Source organism: Acinonyx jubatus, chromosome D4 (assembly GCF_027475565.1).
Source record: "Acinonyx jubatus isolate Ajub_Pintada_27869175 chromosome D4, VMU_Ajub_asm_v1.0, whole genome shotgun sequence".
In the NCBI taxonomy this organism is placed as follows: Eukaryota; Metazoa; Chordata; class Mammalia; order Carnivora; family Felidae; genus Acinonyx; species Acinonyx jubatus.
The window spans coordinates 22,327,560-22,352,952 of record NC_069391.1 but is presented as its reverse complement, the minus strand read 5'-3'; the positions used below and the strand labels follow the sequence as shown (position 1 = coordinate 22,352,952).

Below are 25,393 nucleotides of genomic sequence, written 5' to 3'. Positions count from 1 at the left end.
CACAATGTTAGAAAAACTGAAGAGCGCTTCCCACTCCTCCCTTCCCTTGGGGCTTTAACAAATAACTGACACCATGAAGAGAGCACATTACATCAATCGGTCCTTGCAAACATATTTCATTAGAGAGCCTGAATACGTGGGAATTATGTTACACATGCTTCCATGGACTTCATAGGGGCTGGTACACAGGGGGAGGTTCCATTATGAACAAGCAGTGTACGATACCTGTTCCAACTGTTCAGGTGTCCACGGGTTATCACCAATAACTCGCTTAGCTGCATAAAAACTCATTCCTGGAGGAGGCTGTGGTATTCCAGAACCTCCCCCACTATTTGAAGAAGAACTCTGTCCTGAAGATGAATTTTGGCGACTCTGGGATTCATTTAACACATATCTGAAAAGGAAACAAATTTAACCTCCTTCTTAAAACACATACACACACATGCATATTTAATACAATCAGTTATATACTTTTCTCCCAGAGAATTTTTCTAGAATACTTGAAATTACAATTTCATCATAAAGAAAAATTCTAAAGGTGTCTAAAAAACCTATTTACATCTTTAACAAATTAACTGTTAAGAGTCCATCTGTTCAACTTTGTTACAAATGAACTATTACAGTTACCAACAATGAGTATAAATATTTTGCTCTCAATCTATAAATACAACTATTCAAGAGCCACTATGGGCCCACTGCATTTTGAGTTTCTGGTTGAACAATAACAGAGAAAGGTTAGCTGACTGCAAGAAGGGCCTAAAAAAAAAAAAAAAATTATTATTCTATATCCAAAGCACAGAACATTTTTAGTCAGTCCCATTTTTGTTAAGTTGCCATCCACCTCCAATTCTCCTTATATCCCTGCATTAGAAAACCCACTGAAACCTCCAACACATACACTCCAAACACATAACACCCCAAAAAGGAAAAAAAAAATTCAAAAGAACCCAAAGAGGAAAAGTCATAACAATTAGCTTTTCCCATTGTATGTTCAAAGCCCTTTGTAGCTACTTATTAATTTACCATCCTATTTCCATTTTTGGCTTCTATAGATTAAACATAAGATTTCTGGTAAATTATTTTTGATTCAGTTAAACTGGTAGTCCTCATCTAGGAAATGAAAATTTTGAAAAAAAAAATTTAATTCAAGTCCCTTCCAAACTCTAAAGTTCTATGCTGACTTATTATGACTGAACATTAAAATGAAATACTCGCTGTTGGGGCACCTGGATGGCTTCAGTAGGTTGCATGTCCAACTCTTGGTTTTGGCTCAGGACATGGCCTCATGGCTTTGTGGATTCGAGCCTCACATCATGCTCTGTGCTGGCAGCACGAAGCCTGCTTGGGATTCTCTCTCTCCCTCTCTAGCTGCCCTTCCCTGACTTGTGTTATCTCTGTCTCTCTCAAAGTAAATAAATAAACTTAAAAAAAAATTTTTTTTAATGAAATACTCGCTGTAATAGAAATTAAACACTTGGATCCTGATGGTATAGTAAATTATTCTATATTATTTACTTGCTATATCCATTCAATTCCTAAATCCATCTACTAAAAAAAAACAGGGGCGCCTGGGTGGCTTAGTCGGTTGAGCGGCCGACTTTGGCTCAGGTCATGATCTCACGGTCTGTGAGTTCGAGCCCCGCGTTGGGCTCTGTGCTGACAGCTCAGAGCCTGGAGCCTGTTTCAGATTCTGTGTCTCCCTCTCTCTGACCCTCCCCCGTTCATGCTCTATCTCTCTCTGTCTCAAAAACAAATAAATGTTAAAAAAAATTTTTTTTTAAATAAAAAACAAAACAAAACAAAACAAAAAAAACCTGTTAAGGAACCACTTTAATATTTTTATAAAAATAAGGCAAATTCTCACTGGTAAGAAAAACTGGATTGAGTACATTATGTGCCAAAGTTAAATTTGGATTTGGTAAGAAAAACTGGATTGAGTACATCATGTGCCTAAGTTAAATTTGGATTTCAGAGTTTATTTACCAAAGCCATCATCACCTGCCAATTCTGGCTGCCTCCTGGTTTAACAATTATAAAAAGGAGGTTTTCATTTATTTCTAAGTTATAAGCAAGACTGGTGGTGGTCAGTAAATTAATCAATAATTACCAAACAGCTAACATTACGCAAAACATCATCCTAAGCACAAGTCAGAAGCATACCAAGAGGTGTGAGGTTGAGTCCCTGCCATCTGGAGCAAGCTGAGATAATAACACATATAACAGCGTTTGACATGATATCACAGGGCAAAGAAACCACCGAAAAATAAGAAATGGTATGACAGGTACTAGATAGAGGTAGTGGAAGTGTTTCAAGGTCTGAAAAATAAAGCCACCAAACAAGAGGGGTGGGAAGGAAGCAAACTGGAAAGGAAGGAAATCGTACAGCACGAACCCCCTTGTGTCTGGATGGAGGGACAGCTGATATGGGGCTCCGCACGGTAAGCTTATAGTATATGTTCTACTCTGGACCAGGGAAGAGACAAGAAAAGCAGCATTTTAGATCAATATCTCTGGAAGCAAGAAAATAATTAGGCCAGAAGCTGATCACAACCTGGGCCACTGTGCCAGGGACCAGAGCTAGGTAAAACAGCTCTTGGCTTTAACAAGTCCCAATCCATTAGGGAAGACAGACATGTCAGCAGTGTGATAAATACACAAAGTGGTGATACAGATGGATGTGAGTGTCATTAAGGACACGGAAAATGGCATCCTCTGCCCAGGGAAAGAAATTCATGCCAGAGACACACACTGCTGACGTCTAAGCTAGTTTGAGGTGCTTTTTCAAAGCAGTTTTTTTGGCTGTTGTTTTCTTTTTCTTTCTTTCTTTCTTCCCTGCTTTTTTGATGGGCAAGCATTCTAAGCAGAGAGAACTGCACTGTCTTAAAACACGAAAGGCAAGGACACATAAGAGCGCATCAAATGCATGAGTAGTAACGACTGGAAAACGATAGCCCAAGGACTTTAAGGTGTGACTGGTAAGAGGCGCGCATAAAAATCAGGGACCTTTCTGGCAGTGTAGAGAGTTTTGAAGAAGAGCAGCTGGTGAGAAAGTCGTGACAAGAGCTGAACAGAGACGAAAGTAGATGGCAGCGGGCAGCGGTGAGAGCGGTTCCAGGATGCATCAGGGAGCACAGAGGGGGAATTATGGGACTGGTATTAGCTAAAAGGAAAAGGAAAGCTGGAGGCAATTTATAACTATACCGACTCAGCTATGAGAACCATCACAGCACTGATGGCAATTAAAGAAAAGGATCTATTTTTATGGGGAAAAACTGACTTCAGCTTGGACAGGTTGAGCCCGAAATGGTTACAGCAGGTCCACACCTGTGAGGTCAATGAGCAGCGGAGCTGGGGTTTAGCAGAGGTCAGGGCTGCAGCAAACATGAAAATCTGAGACATATCCAATTTCAAGCAAAAGCTGAATCATTTAAAAGAGTACTTCACTCCACACAGTAAAAGCAGTTACTAATAAGGCTGCTTTGTTTTGATTTCTTAACCTACCCGTAAGGCATCAGAAGGACATCTAGCATGAAGTCCAAAAGCAGCTGCACAGTCTTTGGTTTCTCAGCAAGATTAAACGGAGAAGCTGATTTTGATGATTCAACAGGGTATTTCATGTGAAAAAGGGTTGGTATTAAAAGATGCATTAAGCTGAAAAAACAATTACATTTATTGCAACTACTTTAAAAATAAGGTTTTTATAACATGCAAATAACAGACAAAACAAAAATCATATAAAGTGGCAAGTGTAGCAAGGGCCATGCATTTTCAACACCACCAATTTACAAAGTCCTAAACCCAGGGGCTAGCCTAGCTTGCTCTGCTACTGAAACCTCAGTATACTGAGCAAAGACTGCCATTTAGCCAACCTGGCTCATCACCAAAAACACCAGAAACAAATGTACAAAATATGACCTCAGTGTTAGTATCTGAAGTTACCAAAAGAGTTTTCTATTAAACTTTAGGTAGTTCAACTTACAACATGTTCCCTCAGTATTTTTTTTTCTTTTCCATAGTTAATTAAAGTTATCTTAAAGCTAAAAAAATAAAAAGCAATGGTTTAATATTTTGAATAAACATCCACTGTATGAATTTATGTAACACGCCTTCCGTAATTCTTTCATTACACCTTTTGCTATTCTTAAAAACACATGAAAACTTCAAAGAGTGCTTGCACTGTTTATCAGTTGTATTTATAAATACATGGACTACAGTTTCTCTTTTAAAAATATACACACTCTAAAAAGTAAAGTAAAACCACCACTTAACTCCATCTTTCCTCCACAGTTCTGTGCTCTTCCTGACGATGCTCACTACAACCAGGCTACCCTACAGAACTCTGAGCCAAACCTGGACACTAAGTGTGTTATCTAAACCTTTTCACCCCTCCAATTCCCATATTAATATAAACAAGTGATCTGTTCCTTAAGAAAACTGCTCTAAGACTTCATACCCTCCAAAATGTTTTGATGAAAAGCACTTTATAACTAATTTGTGCAATCACATGAAATTAGCTTCTTCAAAATAATTAACAAAATAAATGCATTTAGATTGAGAAACAATTGTTAGTTCTGCACATTTTCAATATGCTCACATCAAGAAATTTTATAATTACCAGAACAGTAACAATTAAATAACACAGGAAATTCAATTATTTGTCACCTGAAAGAGCTCAAGCCTTCACATTAGCCCAAGTAAAACAAAACATGCGACTTTATTTTTTTGAAAGGTAGCTGTAGACTCATGCAGGTGAGAGGTAAGATAACTGAGGAGACCGTACCTATCCTGCTGTGGCTGAGGCTTCCCTTCCATGGCAGTAAGAAGCGTGGGGGCCAGTTCACATTGTTTTTCCACTGGCAGGCGAGGATAGCCCATCTTAACATAAATTATAGTAAAATTCTAATGCAATGAGAGAAAAGCAGGTGAGTGTGAAGGAAATACTCTGGGATTTCAAAGAAAACACACGGTTGATAACTTAGGGAGTTCTGTCGTAACAGAGAAATTACATTCTCTCTCCATACATTTACCACGTGTTTATTACAGCTTGATCAACTAGTACATTTCAGGAAGAATTCCAGCCCTATTTAGTCAAAATGCTTGCTTTAAGATGGGCTTCACGTGAGGGAGCATGACCTAATCAAAAGTACTCAAGCATACATCTATCAAACATTCCATTTTTTCACCTTAAATACATAAAATTTTATTTGTCAATTATGCCTCAATAAAGTTGGCGGGGTGGGGGGAATACAGCACTCAAATATGCAATGTTCGCTGAAAAGGAAAAGTAAGCGTTTGGCCAATCTGAACCTACAGGCTACACATTAGCATTAATCCTTTGAAGCTAAGAGGAGACCAACTGTGAAATCCTAGGCTGTTGTTTCCCAACTGGTCAGTTACTACAGCCTCCTCAGTACACGGCAGTGCTCTGGTTCCTCATCCGGACAACTGACCAATGAATGATGAACCAAGGCAAACTGAGTGCTGTGGGTATGTCTGTATTGCTATAATCTGTATGAATGCCTCACTGTAAGCAAACTTATAAATGCATATCTGGATCCACGCATAATTAAAGATTTGCTTTTCTGAAGGAGTCTTCACTTTATGAAGGAGGCTTCATAAGGTTATTCCTTTGAAGACATTCTCTTTGGCACTTTTATTGGTACCTAATGTTCCTATCTACTTAAAGAAAGGGACATCTGTAATGAAGCAGTATGTACAGAGCAGGCACAGAAATATGTCTGGACCAGTACATGGCTCCCAAGGTTTGGAATCCAGATGTTAGATAAGACCCAATAGATTCTGCCTCAAAGCTAGAAACAACAAGACCAGGAAGAGATCATCTGACATCACATGGCATCCACACTCTTATACATTTACTTTTCATGAAGACAACAATTTAATAGGAGTATTTCTTACCAGGCTCAGTTTACTTCACTTTTAAAAAGGATACCTTTCTGAACACATCAGAAACAGAATTTTTAAAAATTCAGCTTCCTATCCTTGCCATTTACCCTTTCGTTTCCTTCTTCTATTATCATTTATTCATGCCTATGCTACATAACCCTTTCTTCTCTCTATTCAGACTGGTCTCACACAAGCTTCTGCTAAGAATCCAATCATTCCTGGGGCGCCTGGGTGGCTTGGTCGGTTGAGTGTCCGACTTCAGCTCAGGTCATGATCTCACAGTACGTGAGTTCGAGTCCCGCGTCGGGCTCTGTGCTGACAGCTCAGAGCCCGGAGCCTGTTTCAGATTCTGTGTCTCCCTCTCTCTGTGACCCTCCCCCGTTCATGCTCTGTCTCTCTCTGTCTCAAAAATAAATAGAAACGTTAAAAAAAAAAAAAAAAAAAAAAGAATCCAATCATTCCTTTATATACCAGCATACCTGACAAGTCATTTCACCAACCTTCCTTTGCCCCATGGAAATGACCATGCCTTATCCTATTCCTACCATTTCAGTGGAAAAACAGTGTGTCATCTAAAGGAAAACATCGCATATTCCATTTAGAATTAGTCTAAGGTGAGGTTCTAAACTTGCCAATATAGTGATGGCATCTAGTAAGTGTTAGGAGAGAAAACTTACATCAGACAACATTCCAAAAGAACACTCACTGTGACAAAGGAAACTGCAGCCGGGTCCTGGTATTGAACCAATAGTGTCTCTACCGGGAGCTGTATTTTGGGGCGGCTTTTTATACGCTTATTCAGATGGACCAACAGTTCCATTACCTAAGATACAGAAAGATATGAATTGAAATTATTGATACCTTTGAAACAAATTCATTTTTCCAACATTACTTAATTTGATGAATAGCAGCTACTTTGTTCTTTTAAAAGACATAAATGTAACATTCCAGAAAGAGAATTTACAATATCAAGGTCCTGTTCCAAAATGCTGTGCCCCCCAACGCTGGGATCCCAGCTGAGCCTATACTGAGGCACTATTCCCCAAAAGACCTGCAAATAAATGACTGTAACACCCTACACCACGGACTGAACATTTGTGTCTCCCCAAAACTCATCTGTTGAAGCCCTAATCCCCAGTTTTCTGGTTTTAGGAGGTACTTAGAGTTAGCTAACATCATGGGAGTGGGGTCCCCCCCAATGAGATTGGTGTCCTAACAAGGGGATGAAGGGATTAGAGTCCTCTCTCTTTCTTCCCCTCTTGAGCATGCAGCAAGGAGGCTGCCTCTGTCAACCAGGAAGGTCCCTCCACAAGGAGACGGACCTGCTGGCACCCTGACCTCAGACTCACAGCCTCCAGAACTGGGAGAAATAAAGTGCTGTTTAAGTCACCCAGTCTGTGGTATTCTGTTACAGCAGTCAAATGGACTGACATACACTGTGAACATGACAAAAAGAGAAACAGACAAGATACTGTGAGTTTCCTGAAAAGAAAAACTCTGCCAAATCAAGGAGGACTTAGAGAGGAAGTCACAGGAACATTAAATGCTGACAACCAGATGAATTTCCAAGAAGAGAATCAGTTACAAGAAGAACAGAGGTCCAAAAGAATGTAACACAATCTGACATGCAGATTGATGAGGATAAAAGTAGGGCCTAGATTATAAAACGACTCAGGTAAAATGCTAGATAGAGAACTTTTACTTTATTCTGAAGATCATCTGATTCTACTAAAGAGCTTTAAGTAATAACAAGCTTTCTGTCCTTCAAGTGGGGAAAGAGCAGAAAGAGAAGTCTGCAAGTCAAGAGTCCCTGTGGGTGGAAAGCAAAAAAAAAAAAAAAAAGAGGCTTGTGTCAAATGGTCCCGATCTTACTCTAACAACGAAATTATCTTGCTAAGAGAGAAGTAAGAAACTAAGCACTGAAAAATAACATTTTTAGAAAGTCTCACCTAAGAAAGACTCAAAGAGTTAAGGTATCTATTCTGGAGGACCAGGCCCACACTACTCTCCATCATTTCTGAAATTTGTGCTCCAGCCTCAAGGCAAGTATTAAAGGGAGTTGTAGGACTTCTCCCAGCAGCAACAAAAGTTCCAATGAATCTAGAGCAATAATGAAATATGAATTTTAAGAAAAACAACAAATCAGGGCACCTGGGTGACTCAGTTGGTTAAGCATCTGGTTTCGGCTCAGGTCATGATCTCACAGTTCATGGGTCGAAGTCCCACATCAGGCTCTGTGCTGACAGCTCTGAGCCTGGAGCCTGCTTCAAATTCTGTCTCCCTCTCTCTCTGCCCCTCCCCTGCTCGCAGTCTGTCTCTTCCTCTCAAAAATAAACATTTTTTAAAAATTATATTTAAAAAATGACAACAAATCTATAATCTATGTCCGTTTAATGAATGACAATAATGAAATACGAGACATTCATCAAGCAGTTTCTACACAGAACACACTTGTGCACAGCACTCTGCATTTCCCATCTGATTCTCACAACAACCAGAGAAGTGGTATTGTCATTCCCATTTCACAGGTGAGGAAGCCGAGGCGCAGGGAACTGAAGTAACCTGTCCAAGGAGATACTGAGCCACTAAGTGGCACAGTCAGGATGTGACTCCAGAGCCCATCTGTTTAACCCCTCCCAACACTGCCAGTTGAGCTCAATTCATCTAAAGTGCCTGTCTCCATGAGACATCCTTGGGACCAATGATACCTTACAGAGACCTAGAAACATGCATTACCACACATATTTCATCCAAACTTCCTAGCTGTCCAGACCTGTGATACAGCTAACCAACAAAGAAAAGAAACAGGAGGAAGCAGCCTAAAAGCAATAGCCCTCTTCTGGCGATCTAATCTAGGCTGTTTCCTAGAAGGACTCTTGGGAAATCATTATTAGTGACAGACAATCATGTCCACAATCACGCACTCTTTACAAAAAAATTTTAATGTTTATTTTTGAGAGAAAGAGACAGAGAGGGAGCAACAGAGAGAAAGGGAAACAGAGAATCTGAGGTAGGCTCCAAGTTGACAGCAGAGAGCCCGATGTGGGGCTTAAACCCACCAACCATGAGGTCATGACCCGAGCCAACGTCAGACGCTTAACTGACTGAGCCACCCAGGCACCCTGCACTTTCTTTTTTTATCTTTTCTTTTTACTTTAAATGAATTAATGACTAATTTTCTTCTAACAATATCATCTTAAATATTGGTTAATTTCCTGTTTAGTTATCCACTATCTGAAATCGTCTATAAACCCATAAAAATAAAAAAAACCAACTGAGCCAGTCCTTCCCCGAGGCCAACTAGGTAACAGTTAACCTATCAGTAAACCTACAGAATCACTAGCCTTGGGTATATAGTGTCCTGTGCATACCAATTCTTATTACTCATTCATTTATATTCATTTATTCATTAATAACTTTTAACTGAAGTATAACATATGGCTAAAGTGCACAATTGAAAGGGCATGGCCCAAAGAGTAGGCATGGCCCAACTTCATAGACTAAACACACCAGAAGCATAAAAACCCTGTATCCCATGCCCCTCCACTCACCAACCCCTCTTTCCCAAAAGTAACCACTGTCCTGACTTCAAACACCATGTTTAAATTTATGTAAATGGAACACATAGGGTGAACCCATGTGTCTGAATATGCTTTATTCTATACCATATATGAGATTCACTCATGTTGTCGCTCAGAGCTGCAGTTCACCTTCAATGCTCTGGTAAGAAAATACCACAAGTAGGGGTGCGCGGGTAGCTCAGTCAGTTAAGCATCTGACTTCAGCTCGGGTCATGATTGCACAGTTCATGAGTTCAAGCCCCACATCGGGCTCAGTGCTGACAGCTCAGAGCCTGGAGCCAGCTTCGAATTCTGTGTCTCCCTCTTTCTCTACCCCTCCCCCACTCGCACTCAGTCTCTCTCAAAAAGAAACATTAAAAAAAATTTAAAAAAAAAAAAAAAAAAAAAGAGCGGCGCCTGGGTGGCTCAGTGGGTTGAGCATCCAACTTCAGCTCAGGTCATGATCTCACGGTCTGGGAGTTTGAGCCCCGAGTCGGGCTCTATGCCGACAGCTCAGAGCCTGGAGCCTGCTTTGGATTCTGTTTCTCCCTCTCTGCCTGCCCCTCCCCCCACTCATGATCTGTCTCTGTCTCAAAAATAAATAAACATTTAAAAAAATGTTTTTTAAAAAGAAAGAAAACACCATAATTTATCTACTCTCCTACTGATAGACATTAGACAATTTCCAATTTGGCCTAGTATGAATAATGCTGCTATGAACATTCTTAGATATGCTTTTAGTGCACATATATACATAGTGCTGTTATATATAAACTTAGGACTGAGTTTATATATAACTTGCTTGTTATGACCATGCTTGGTCATGGAGTATGCATATGATCGGCTTCAGAATATTTCCAAACAGTTTCCCAAAGTGGTTATACTCATTTACACTCCTACCAGCAATCTGTCAGAGTTCCAGTACAACCTTGTCAGGACTTGGTATGGTCAGTCTTTAATCTTTAGCTATTCCAATGAGTTTAAACATAAATTTGGCTATAAAGTAGAACCTACATAACAAAACTCATTTTCCTTAAAATAGCAAATGTACTCTAAGGACATGTCACTAGAAATCTAAAACTTTAATTTCTCTTTCATTCAGTTTATCCACAAATTACCAGCTACCTTGCAGGATATCCTGGTTGAATCGAATGTGCATCACAAAACATAGAAAGGAATCCCAAAATTACACAACTGAAAGTCAATACAAGTTTTCATCAATCACAAAATTTCACATATTAAAATTATTTATACATGAACTTTCAAATCGCTGCCCACTGGAATCACTGTTTCCTCTCCCCAGTGCCTGACCTCCTATCACTCCTAACATTAGATGCAGCGGGTGGTCCTCAGCTCCCTGAAGGCGTCATACTCTGTTCCCACTCAGAATGCCTGCACAGGGCCTTCATGTCTTCAACGGTCTCCCCATCTCTCTGTCTGGCTACACACCACACAGCCCTTCCTAATGCCCCATATTCTGTTTAAATCAAGTCCTCAAACATATTCTTTCATAGAATGCTTTTCTTTTTTTTTTTAGTATTTTTTTAATGTTAAGAGAGAGAGACAGAGACAAAGAGACAGAGCGTGAGTTGGGGAGGGGCAGAGAGAGAGGGAGACACAGCAGGCTTCAGGCTCTGAGCTGTCAGTACAGAGCCTGAGGTGGGGCTCAAACCCACGAACCGTGAGATAATGACCTGAGCCGAAGTCAGATGCTCAACCAAGCTACTCTGGCACCCCAGAACCCTTTTCTATCTTGGCATTTATTGCAATTTATAACTAGTTACTACTTGCCTGTTTTTGTTTTGTTTTGACTTTTTTTTTTTTTGATGTTTATTTTTGAAAGCGAGAGAGAGAGAGAGAGAGAGAGAGAGAGCATGAGCAGGGAGGGGCAGAGAGAGAGGGAGACACAGAATCTGAAGCAGGCTCCAGGCTGTCAACAGAGTCCGATATGGGACTCAAACCCATGAACAGTGAGATCATGACCTGAGCCAAATTCAGATGCATCACCCAGGCGTCCCTTGCCTGTTTAAAACTGGTCTTCCCAACTACGTGTTTCTTTCATTCACTATGTCCCTAATACTTGGTATATACGGTAGAAGGCACCTGGTAAGGATTTGCCAAATGAATAACGAGACTGATGGAGCTAAATAAGAAAGCAGAAACCAACTCATGAAGTGCCTTTTATCATACCTTGCTATGCTGAGGGTAACAGAAGGCCACAGAAGAGTTTTAAATAGGACAGTGACAGGACCAAATACATATTTATCTCAGCAAGGCAGTGTTAACAACAGGCATGTCAAATACATGACAAGAATGCCCTATTCCTTCCTGCAAACATAACAGACATTCTTAAAGATACTCTTTCTCCAATGAACCCAAATTGGGTCTCAGAATCCCTCTTAGGGCAGACCTCCAAGAACCCATTGCCAATCAATCAGAGTGGCCCAAGGGATGAAACCCGATGACAGCTCAAAGACCTGAAGGTCTAGCATACATACACCAGAAGACTGAACTATTTTAAAAATGAAGGGGGCAAATGTTCCCTGTAGAACATTTAGGTTAAAAAAATCTTGAGGGGTGCCTGGCTGGCTCAGTCAGTACAGCATATGACTCTTGATCTCAGGATTGTAAGTTCAAGCCCCACACTGGGTGCGCAGATTACTTAAAAATTAAAATTTAAAAAAAAGAAAGAAAGAAAGAAAGAAAGAAAGAAAGAAAGAAAGAAAGAAAGAAAGAAAGAAAGAAAATAAATCTTGCTATGATGGCTACCCAACTTTTGGTAACAATACTTTACAGAATCCTAAAACAGGAGCTACACAACAATATCTTGGTGTTTAAAACAACTATTTTGCTTAGTTTTAATGAAGGTTTTATTCACAGTTAGCCACTGATTAAAGAACAATTTTGGCCCATTCCCCCCTTTCATACTGGAATCAAGAGCATGGATTTTAGATCAAGCCCCCATATATTTTAGAATAATTATCTCAATTATTTCACTGCACTGATGCCAGTGTACAGGTGAAACTAAATGCAGCTGTGCTTAGCATACAAAAGCTATTTTAAATCACGTAAGCTGGTCCCAGACTTACTTTCCATCTTGAAAGGCCAGATTTGGATCATGAACCTAGATTTCAATAATGGGAACAGAAAACTCACTTCCTATATGTACCATTTACCCATCATGTAATTCCCACCACTGTCCCAACATGCATACCTTTTTACGTACTCCTTCTTGGGTGCTGGACAGCTTGAGCAAAACAGGAGGAAGGAATTTAGATATAATATTCTGTAACTGTTCATCTGTTTCAGCATGGCCAAGTCGTAAAAAGACCCGTTCAAGCTGATCTATAAGAAGAAAAAAAGAAGAACTTAACAAAACAAACACAACCAAAACTAAGTATTTTCATAGCTTAATCCTTTTTCTGTACTGGAGGATCCTTCAGTCATAATTAATCACAACTAGTAGGTAGATGACTCTGACCCAGCTGGGAAACACTAAAAAGGTTTACCAGCTAATTATACTTTCTTACAACTGTCCCCGGTCATTTAACCTCTAGAAGGAGGAAAAACAAAGCCAAGAATAACAAAAGTCTCTCCTATATACAAAGTTACTCCTTCTTTCTAAAGGATTTGTATACTGAAAAGAATATAAAATTTTTGAAGAAATGTTCTAGATTTAGCCAGCAGAGGGAAACAGGAGAACTTTAATCAGATACCAGGGATAATATATATTTGGTGAAACCATCTTACTGATGATGCAGTTTCTCCAAAGACAGCACCACTGCCCATTATTGTGTTGGCATTACCTAACCAGAATGTGAGAGACCATTTGCAACCATGAAAGTCACTGTGAGAGAAACACGTTAAAAAAAAAAAAATACCAAGGGGACGCTCTCAGAAAAACCCAGGCTGTGACAAAGTACTGAACAAGTAACCAGTACAGTACAAGGTGGAGGAGGAATAGTGACAGGGAAACCTACCAACTGCAAACGACTGGATATCTGATTTTAAGGAATTAACTGTTAATTTTTTAGGTATAATAATGGGAATGTGGTTTATGTTTGTTTTTAAAGGTTCTTCTAAAAATTACCAGTGGTGATTAAGGGGACTTCTAGGGGGCTAGAAATGTCCTGCATCTCATTCCGGGTGATGGTTACAGAAATATATACATTGATAAAAATTCACCAAGCTCTACAATTTCATACTTTCTACTGTATTATACCTCAATTTAAAATTTTTATTTAAGAGAGTCCTTATTTTTTCAGAGATCAAGACTGAAACATCCAGATAAAATAACATAGTTGACAGGATTTACTTGAAATAACCAGGGACATACTGGAAATTGGCTAAGAAAGAAATTTCAGATGTTCTCACCACACACACACACACACACACACACACACGTAACTACATGAGAAGATATGTTAATTCCAATAATCATTTCACATGTACATGTATATCAAATCATGTTGTATACCTTAATACAAAAATAAATAAATAAAGTAACAGCCTCATTTTAGTACTCATAAAAAATAATAATTGGGGGCCGAGGGGTGAGGAAAATGAGGAGAAGCCATATAAATGAAACCAAGATTGTCCAAGATCGGCCACTAACTGATAACTGTACAAGCTGAATGATAGATACTAAGAATTTATATTTTTGCATATGTTTGAAATTTTCCATAATAATTTTTTTAAACACACACACACACACACACACACACACACACACACACACACAAAGAGAACCTAGAGGCAATGACACCCTGGCAGCAGCAAGCACACCTTGCACCCAAATCTTGGGTTTTTAAACACCATTCTTCAAAAAAAGGAACCAGGCTCTTTGAAAAAATGGCTAATTCCAGGGCTGGAGCAGTGAAAAAAAGCATGATGAACCTGAAGTATCTTGCAACATTAGGAAGAAAACGAGGCCTGGAACATATCAAAGGTCTATAGGAACCACCCCAAAAGAGTTCCAATATGGCCAAGGCTGAATAATTTGAGGAACAAAATAAATAACACAGTATTGTATTAAACCCAAAGCATAAATTAAATGTACGTGAATCCATATGATACAAATGATTAAATGATTAAATTCACTGAGGAAAAGAAACATGAATTTCTTATAAAATAATTCCAAACAATTTATGTGTAGATACTTCCCCCTGCCGGAGGTACAGCTTAATTTCTGCCTCCACCCTCTTTGAGAGGTAGACTAGATTTAGTGACTTGCTTCCAAAGAACAGAATAAGGAAAGAGGAAAATTACAGTGGAAACACTTGATAAATATTACCTTAACTGAGTGATGAAAGTTAACAACATGAGTGATGTCACATGGATATCACAATCCCTGATATGATGTGACATGAAAGGCATTTCACCTCTGTGATGTTCTTTCAAAAACCCAAACTCTCCATCTAATTATCAGTAAAACAACAGAAAAACCCAGGTTGGAAAACCTTCTATAGGACACCCGGCCAGTACTGCACAAGACTTTCAAGATCATGAAAAACAAGGAAAGCCTAAGAAACTGTCACAGACCAGAGGAGACTGGGGAGACAGGACAACTAAACAGTGTGGTCCCTGGGTACGATCCTGGAACAGAAAGAGGACATTAATGGGGAAAAGTGGTGAAATCCAAATAAGTCTCAAGTTTAGCTTTTAAAATGACTAACAAAGGAAGAAAAGAATAAGGAAGAAGGAAGCAAGGAAAAGCAGGCAGGATGACTGTGAAATATAAGCAGACCAGATGATTCTATAAAGGAGTTCGTAGGAACAGGGAGCTCACTCCGCATATTTGTGCCAGTTACAGGAGGCTCTGCCTGGCACCTTACAGACCAGGGTCAGAAGAAACTGCCCGCAGAGTTTAGCTACAGAAACTGCGGAAAAACTGTTCTGTGGAAGAAGGCAGAAAGTTCAATTCTTCCTAATAAACTGACCTGGAGAATCTGGACCAAAGGCTTAAAAAACCAAGCGATATCTGGTCTCCTTCATTTTTCACATAACCATTTGGTTTCTTCCTATGTATTCCCAGTATAGTGCCTTAAACTTCTCTCTCTTCCTCACTAGAATAGAAAATGGAGCTTCCTAAATGAAATAAAATTATTTGTGATGGCAACGTGGGAATGCCAAAAACAGCCCCAAACATCATGTGGGGTCCCACCAAAACAGGCCAAGTGCACCCGAGGAAGAGTAACAGCCTCCTACAGCCTTTGGGATCAGTGTTAACACCTGTATGTCATCTGTAGCTACACACCACACTTTAAATAAAAGGGAATTAATCATGTTCAAGCTTTATGAAAAGAAATGTAAATAAGTGCTGATATAATCAAGAACTAAATTTATCAACCTGTCAAAGTTAACAAAATAAAAAGTAAAGGTTTAGCAGTAGTATGGTCCCTGAATCCTGTTTTTAGAGGCACAGAAAGAATGTGAACTCTGTGCCCTTACCCTCAACCCTGGAAACAACCTCAAGAAAGTAAATTAGGCCTGGGACCCAAAAAGTGTCTATTCAGAAACAAGAAGGATTGTAACCAAAAGTTCTGAAAATTCAAAAGGAATCCAAAACTTAAATTCATCTTTCACAAAGACTCAGTTTTTAGTTGCAGGAAATGAGATCCTTCAGGTCACCGCAACAGTATCTGAGGTAAGACAAACACTACTTCCAAGTCAGAAGCAAGTTCCATCCTCTCCAGTTACATTACATATTGTACACAAACTCATCCAAATTGTTTTCACTTATGAAGAAATTAAAGAACTGCCATAACCTCAGATAATCACTGTTAAATGTGGAGAACAGCTTATGCACTAGTATTTCCTGTTCATACACTCGTGTTACTTTAACCTAAAAACTGGAATATGGCATACAGTATTTTACAGTTTGCCCTCTTTTTTTTCCTTTTGATTAACACAAATCCTTTACTAGAAACCTTTGGAGCAATATATGTCTCAGAACTTTTCAGATTTTAGAATGATAATATAGTGACATAGTGTATATACTGTATTTCAAATAACCCTACCCATCCAGTGGGTTCTAGAGCAGTACCTACAACCAAATACATTCATATTCTGTAATAAAACACACACTCATACTCAGTGGGATAATCAAAGATTATAAGGAACCGTATATCCATTCAGGTCAGGTTTTAAATACCAAAGAACACTAAAATGTTTGGATATGTATAAAACTTTATCTTTCTGTAGCACTAAATAAAAATCTAATTGATAATGGCTACATGGCAACTATGTCTATAGATACAGTAATGTAATTAACTAACACTATTTGTGCGATTACCAGCCTTATAGTACCACAAACAATACTCCAGAGAACATTCCTACCCATACATCTGTGCACTTGCACAGGTTTCGGTAAGCTAAAACATTAGCAACAGAACTGCTAAGTCAAAGGGTAGGAGTGTCGTCAGGTTTAACAGATTTTGGAAAAATACCCTGTGCTACTGACTAATGTATAGAAGTGTTGAATTGCGGGGCGCCTGAGTGGCTCAGTTGGTTGAGTGTCCGACTTCGGCTCAGGTCATGATCTCGCGGCCAGTGAGTTCGAGCCCCGCGTCGGGCTCTGAGCTGACAGCTCAGAGACTGGAGCCTGTTTCAGATTCTGTGTCTCCCTCTCTCTCTGACCCTCCTCCGTTCATACTCTGTCTCTCTCTCTGTCTCAAAAATAAATAAACATTAAAAAAAATTTAAACAAAAAGAAGTGTTGAATTGCTATATTGTACACCTAAAATTAATATAACACTGTAAATTAACTATAGTTGAAATAAAATTTAAAACAATTTAAAAAGAAAATTTTGTGCTAATTTATACCACCAGCAACATATGTAAGTTGCAATTTCCCTATGCTCACTCCTATACTGAGTAATCAACTTTACAAAGATTATAAGTAGTCAATCTTAGCTGTATATGGTAGATGAAAAAAGATCACTCTGTTGTCTTAATTCATAACTATTTTATCACTAAGGTAAAGTATCTTTTCAAATATTTATTGGTCTTTTGAAATATCTTCTTCAGCAAATTACTCATTATTCTTTTGAGTTGATGACTTGTAAAAGCTTTTATATATTGGGGAAAAAATCTCCTCCATTCTCCCACACATCATAAATACTTTTCTCCTAGTATGCCTGTGACTCTATAGCACTTGCTTTTCATATCTAGGTTCTTAAATATAAATTTACCTTTCCTTTCTTTTATGGCTTTGGAGCTTCTAGTCATACTTAGAAATGCCTTTTTTACTCCAAGATTATAAAAAATAGTATATTCTGCAGAAAAGTGTTAGCAGGCCTGAGACTGCTATCCTTAGAAATGCCTGCCTGCCAGGCTGGCCCTTGACTGAGCATTTGGAAATGGGTTTCAGGACAGTTCCCTCCATTCCTAGAACGGATAAGAGTGGCTCACTGTGCCTAAACCCTTCACACAAACAATATGGTTTATACCAAACACCTGCTTTCTTTCTTGAAATCTGGAATTTTGGTACGTGTTAGGCAGAAGATGCCAACATGACCCAGCACTGATTAAAAGCTCTCGGCACTGAGGGGTGCCTAGATGCCTGTCAGTAGAACATACAACTCTGGATCTCGGGGTTGTGAGTTCGAGCCCCATGTGTAGCAAGGAGTTTATATAAAACAAAAATACATAAATACATTACATACACACATATATACATAAACAATAAATACAAACCCTCAGCACAGAGTCTCTAAAGAGCATCCCTGGTGGACATGTCACACATGTTGTCACAACTCATTGCTAGAGGGATTTAAGCACATCCTTTGGGGCTCCCCAGAAAAGGCTGTTGGAAGCCTGTACCTGGTTTCCTCTGGACTTTGCTCCATGCGCCTTTTCCCTTTGCTGATTTTGCTTTGTGTCCTTTCACTGTAATAAATCTTAAACATGAATACAAATATATGCTGAGTCCTGTGAATTCTCCTAACAAATCACTGAAGCTGGGGTGGCCTTGGAGACCTCTGACACATATATTTATCTATGTTTTCTTCCTGGCCTTATGATTTTGCTTTTTTCATTCAAGTCTTTAATCGAGCTTGAATTTTTGGGGGGCGGGGGGCAGCACATGGATGTAAGAAATCTAGTCTTTCTTTTTTTTGAAACCTAGTCTTTTTGTGTGTGTGTTTTTTAAGGTTTTAGTTTTATGTTTGAGAGAGAGAAAGAGAACAGTCAGAGGAGGGGCAGAGAGAGCAGGGGACAGAGGATCCCAAGTGGGTTCTGTGCTGACAGCAGCAAGCCTGATGCGGAGCTCAGACTCAGGAACCGTGAGATCATGACCTGAGCCGAAGTTGGACGCTCAACCAACGGAGCCACCCAGGTGCCCCCTTTCTGTGGGTTTTTAAAATCTTTTTCAATGTAAATTAAACACTTACAAAAATGCACAAAATGTAAGTGTACACTTTAATGAATTATTATAAACACCCATGAAACTATCACCCTGAAACCTGTACTACAAAGAAAGATTTCTACTGAATTCACAGCTGGAGAGGACTGAAAGACTAGCATAAAAAACAGTAGGTTTTAGGGACTCACCCAAGTTCACAGAGGTAATTAGCAGCAGCACAAGAACTAGAATGAGGTCTTCTGACCTTCAGTCGAAAAAACCTTGCCTACACTGTGCAACTGTCTGCAACAATAGTCCCATTTTCTAAAAGGACCTATGCTACATATACTACATCATACACAGGGAGCCCTGTTTAAGAGCATCACCAAAAGATCATGAGACTTTGTCTCATTCAAGTGGTAGTCAAGACAATATGGAACAATGTACAAATTCAAAGGTCAAAAAGCAACACGAGAAAGGGGCGCCTGAGTGGTTCAGTTGGTTGAGCAACCAACTCTTGATTTCAACTCAGGTCATAATCCTGAGGTCATGGGGTCAAGCTCCACGTCAGGCTCCATGCTCAGGAAGTGTGGAGCCTACTTAAGATTCTCTCTCCCTCTTTCCCTCCCCCACTCACACACGAGCCCTGTTTCTCTCTAAAAAAAAAAAAAAGAAAGAAAAAAAACACTAGAGAAAGCTCAACACTATAAATCAAAAGCTAATACCAAATGTGTCAAGGTGCAATTCACCCTTCCTCTTTCTCCCAGCTCATCTAAATTCTCTCCTCTTTCAAGGCCCAGTACCCTCCTATTTCCACTGTGAAGCACTAACTACTCTGGCTAGATCAGTCATGCACCCTTTCAAATATTTACTGAAACCTCAGTCTGTGTCAGAGCTTAGTGGCCATGGAAAAACAGAGTTAAGAAGGAAAAGGCAAGGATGTAGCACAGGATTACCACACTTGGATATGCTAGTTGCATGCTGAAAGAACATAATAGAAGGTCAGAGACAGATTGCTCAAGAAAACAGCATTTAGGGGCACCTGAGTGGCTCAGTCTGTTAAATGTCCAACTTTGGTTCAGGTCATGATCTCACGGTTCACAAGTTCAAGCCCCACATCAGGCTCTGCACCTACAGTGTGGAGCCCGCTTATGGAGCCTGCTTGGGATTCTCTGTCTCCCTCTCCCTCTGCCCATGTCCCTCTCGCTCACACTCTCTCAAAATAAATAAACCTTAAACAAAAAGATTTTTTAAAAAACAATAGCATTTAAGGATAAAGGAAAGAGAATCCAAAAAAGGAAATGATAGGCAGTATATAAAAATAAGGAGAAAACTGAGTATTGCATCTAAAGAACTAGGGAAAGAAAAAGCAAACTAGTCAATGAAAACTGGAAAAAAATTGTCTACCCATACAGAAAAGAAATAACCTAAAAATCCCTTGCAGGTAGATTAATGACATATGTACAAAGTAAGATCTTAAAGATTTTTAATTTTTTTTAATGTTTGTTTATTTTTGTGAGAGAGTGACAGACAGAGCATGAGTGGGGGAGAGGCAGAGAGACAGGGAGACACAGAATCCGAAGCAAGCTCCAGGCTCTGAGCTGTCAGCACAGAGCCCTACTCGAGGCTCAAACTCCTGAACCATGAGCTCATGACCTGAACCAACGTCGGATACTTAACCGACCGGGCCACCCAGGTGCCCCAGGATTTTAAAGATTTTAAAATAAAACTGAGAAGGGAAAATTAAAACTCACACACAAAACATAAAAGACTAATCGGTTAAGATTTTAAAATATCAGAAAACACACCATAAAATAAAAAGATACATTATAAATAATGATGTTTTTAAATGAAAAGGACTTGAATACAGAATGAAACACGCAAATCAAGAAAAAGCAAATTAATCCAAAATTTTCAAATAAAAAAGGATATAAGCAAGCAATTCAGAGATGAGACCCATAGACTAAGTAACACATATAAAGATGTTCAATTACACTTGTCAGAAGTATGCAAAATTAACACAGTAAGATACAGTATCGTATTTTTCACATCAGAAAACCTTGCAAATCTAACTACCAATCTAACTACCAATTGTTGGCAAAACCTGGAAACAAACCAAGAGATACTTGAGTTCACTGTTGATGGGGTGTACACCCATACAATCTCTGAAAACAAATTTCTAGCAATTCTACTCCAGGGTAACAAACCCTAAGGAAGTTCTGCTCAAAGTAAGCCAGCTGCAAACTGTCACCAGTCAGAAAAAAATAAGGAACACTCTTCCTTCATCCTATCTTACTAGGATAAGAAATGTTAAGTAAAATAACAATGATAGTTACTTTACATTCTTCCACAGTTCCCTATTTGCAAAAAATAATTCTCCCACCCTCAGACCATACTTTGTGTATCACCGCCCTGGAGAAAAACTCTCCGAGGGAAAGATAAGCACAAGGAACACCAGAATTTTAAAGCTTAAAATGCACCTTAAAGAATATGGAAAAATGAAAATAAGAACATTTACTGGTGGGAATGCAAAATGGTTCAGTCACTTTGGAAGACAGTTTGGAGGCTCCTTATAAAAATAACAGTCCAGGGCGCCTGGGTGACTCAATCAGTTAAAGGTCGACTTCAGCTCAAGTCCTGATCTCGTCGTCCATGAGTTCAAGACTTGCATCAAGCTCTGTGCTGACAGCTCAGAGCCTGGAGCTTGCTTCGGATTCTGTGTCTCCCTCTCTCTCTGCCCCTCCCCTGCTCACACTCTGTCTCTGTCTTTGAAAAATGAATAAACCTTAAAAAAAAATTTTTTTAAGTAACTTAACTAACTAACTAACTAACTAACTAACTAACTAACTAACTAACAGTCCCGGGTGGCTGGTGGCTCAGTTAGTTAAGCATCTAACTCTTGATATCAGCTCAGGTCATAATCTAGAGGTTGTGAGATTGAGCCCGGTGTGAGGCTCCACACTTAACGATTCTCTCTCTGCCCCTCCCCCACCTGCATGCATGCATTCTCTCTCAAAATAAATAAATAAACAACAAAAACTAAACATAGTCTTACCATATGATCCAGCAATTGCACTCCTTGGTATTTACCCAAAGGAGCTGCAAACTTATGTCCATACAAAGACCTGGACAGGGATGTTTACAGCAGCTTTATTCATAACTGCTAACACTTAAAAGCTCTTCAGTAGGTGAGTAGCCCCAACCAAGATGTCCTTCAGTAGGTGAGTGGATAAGTAAACTGATACAAACAATATTTTTCAGTGCCAAAAAGAAATGGTATTAAAATCATGGCTATATGTCCAAACACACAGAATATAGGACACCAAGAGTGAACTGTAATATAAACCATGGACTTCAAGTGATTATGTATCAATGTAGTTTATCCTTGGTTCAAAAATGCACCATGCTGGTGAGTGATGGTGATGGGGGAGGCCGTGTAATTTGCGTAATTGTGGGGGAGGGATGGGAGCCAAGGGCTTATGTGGGAAATCTCTGTGCTTTCTTCTCAGAGGAGGAGAAACCTAAACCTAAATCTGCTAAAAATAAAAATAAAAAAAAGTCTTTCTAAAAAAAACTTATTTTGAAAAAATAATTTCAAAAACACTGAAATTCTTCAATCCCAAAACAAAAAACAATTTCCAGCTTAGTTTATGTCTACTATTCCATTCACATAGGAAAAAATAAATATACTGATTTACTCTTCATTAAATAATTCTTTAATCCATATTATTCACCTGCCTTTCATTTCTCTATGTAAAGACAAAGAAAAGGGCCCTTCCTTCCTTCTACCCCCACCCAAAACAGAAATAACCAGTAAAGGTTCAAGGACTTCACTTCAATGCTATCCACCAGTAGCCACTGATATTTCTGAAAACGTGTTAATTTTTCCTGACAAATCTATCTACACAAATCACTCATTCTCTGGATTACGCCAAAAAATGCAACTTTGACTTCTGGGTTAAGGAAGAAAGGCAACTTTTCCATTGGATTAGAAAAGGTAAATACTGGTTTGTCACTTACATCATCAGTTAGAGAAAAAAAGTAAAAAAAAAAAAAAAAAAAAAAAAAAAACCAGCAATACATCTGTTTCCTCAGATGTATCATCTTTTCATAACAACTTGAACGTCAAAACATTCCTTACAAAGTATGCAAAGCAAGCATATACCATCAAAAAGAATAGGAAAAGTTACTAAATTTAAGGTAATGGTTATCTCCATGTGGTGGAATTTCAGAGGATTCTTTTTTGGCTTAATTTTATGTCATTACTATCTTACTTCATGAGCATGAATTAATTGTATGAACCAGAAAGAGAAAACAGTTATTTCAGGGTAACAGGTTTAGGAATGTTTTTAAAGTTGCTTAAGTTTTCTATAAAGAACATTATTTTTTCTGAATGTGAAAGTAAATTTTAAATTATAAATCATAAATTGGGTTAGCGGAAGCTGTGACTGAAATGAAAATCTGAAAATACCTAGACCACTGCCTACTGCACCAAAAATCAATTAATACTCTACAGCTACAAGATATTTTGAGAAAGAGCTGTCAAGTTACCACAGAAATATACTAAACTATAATGGAATAATATCACAAGGAAATATCCTTCCTAATAATATTTATTTTCTTCTGATTAATACATATATATCCGCACAGTCACAAAGCAGTTTCACATGGCCTTTTGAGCCTCAAAAAACACTGTGAGGTGGACAACTGTTGTCTGCATTTATAATTAAAAAAACAGGCTCTGGATCTGATTTGCCAAAGGTCATCATCATCAATCTAATAAGACGAAGAATCGTAAGCTGAACCTCAAGAGATCTTTACCCTCCAAGAACACACTAGAATGCAGTACCTCCCTCTAAAATACCATTTAGTGAAGGGAGTATTAGTTCCAACTTACAAATGAAGAAACAGTCTAATATTTATTAAGAATGTCGATCGCAGCACCTGGGTCGCTCAGTCAGTTAAGTGTCCAACTCTTGATTTTGGATCAGGTCATGATCTCACAGTGAGTTTGAGCCCCACATCCAGCTCAACGCTCAGCACAAAGTCTGCCTGGGATTCTCAAGTTCTCCCTCTCTCTCTCTGCCCACTCCCTCCCCCTCCCCCCCCTTGCATGCACACGCTCTCTTTCTCTCTCAAAATAAACACATAAATTTTTTTAAAAATATTTTAAAATATTTACAAAAAAAAAAAAAAAGAGAGAGAATGTTGATCAGAACTGTAGTAAGTGGCAGGGCTAGGGCTCAAACTCCAAGCCAGTCCAACTCCAAACACAATGCTCATGCCTGCATGTTAAATTGCAGCACTGATGAAGCAGAGAAAGTGGATGGAAATGATACAAAGGCTTACTAGACATGGGTCTGGCTCAATTCATACCTTCCGCAGCAATTCAGAATTGGCACCAGAAAGTCAAGCCACCCTTGAGTGCTTGGACCTATGAGAATAAGCCAGTGGATATGGCATGGGCATCTTTAGCCTATCCTTTGGAACACAAAATCAGAAGTCTGGTCTGAAGAAAGAATGGTCACAGAGGCACAGACAGCAGCTGGAAGAAGTGGATGATTTCTAGTTCTTGAAGGCTCCTCTCACTTCCATAAAACTCCCTGATTCCTTATAGTAAGAACCCTGTTTTTGCTTAAGCCAGCTTACAACTGGGTCCAAATACAAATGGAAGGTCTTTGTCAAAGGGGCAATGGGGGGCAAGGAAGAAGTACTTCCTTCATAAAAGCACATTAAAAGAAAAAGCAGCTAGCACAAGCCTAGTGTGAATAATTAGATCAGAGAGGGAGTCCTTTCTAAGAGTGGGCCAATCTAGCCCCAAAAGAACCTTCTCAACCATGTACCCCATTACTCCCCAACAGCCACCCAAATTGCAATCGTTTAAGTGCGCCATGTTTTCCTGCCCAATTATTTGGTCAACCAAGTCCCCCAATCAGGAATACGCTCCCAACCTCTCCTATCTCTCCATCTCCACACAGCCAAATCCTCCCATTCAAGGTCCAGCTCAAATAGTCCATGCTCCACAACTTGTACGTACCATTTGGGCCCTACAAGCTCTCACAGGCCTCTTCTACATCTCTCCTGGCACTCACTGTCTTTTGCTATGCATTATGTAACTGCCCAATCTTCTCTTCCCTAAACCAAAGCAGTTCTTCTAGGTGTGATTTCAATCTGATTCCACCTGACTACCCACTCATACACTCTGTCCTTCTATAGAACTCCTCAGGTTGAGAAACTGTGACCTAACTTTCTTGGTGTACTGGCACTTAATTCAGGCCCTTGCAGAGAGTAATTGCTCAAATACCTGTTGAATGCATGAAATATTAATTCCTCATGCATTAAAAAAGTCATTTAGAAGTTTATACATTTAATGTCTAGCAAGAGAAAGGAGGGGATTGGCAGCAATTTATAGTATCTGACATCAGAATTTCCGGAAAAGGGGACTATATGTATTTTAATACAACGACAAGTGCTTAAGATTACCAAAAAAAAGAAAAAAGAAAAAAAAGAAAGGTGGGGTAAATTCCAGAAGGTCTGATTGTGTGGCAGCACTGGTCTGCTCCAAATCAGGAATGATGTAGTAGTT

General features: G+C 39.1%; 1 protein-coding gene across 4 annotated transcripts in view; it reads right to left on the bottom strand.

The window, feature by feature from the left end:
* Window positions 1-25,393, bottom strand: part of ECPAS (Ecm29 proteasome adaptor and scaffold) — a 106,481-nt gene that overhangs the window by 69,015 nt on the left and 12,073 nt on the right. For all 4 annotated transcript variants that reach the window (XM_027034819.2, XM_027034818.2, XM_027034817.2 and 1 more), the window contains 5 exons: window positions 12,679-12,809; window positions 6,611-6,727; window positions 4,781-4,899; window positions 3,502-3,651; window positions 226-394 (listed from right to left, as the gene is read on the bottom strand). In XM_027034819.2, the coding sequence (XP_026890620.1) occupies window positions 226-394; window positions 3,502-3,651; window positions 4,781-4,899; window positions 6,611-6,727; window positions 12,679-12,809 (686 nt within the window). The remainder of the gene's footprint in view (window positions 1-225; window positions 395-3,501; window positions 3,652-4,780; window positions 4,900-6,610; window positions 6,728-12,678; window positions 12,810-25,393) is intronic.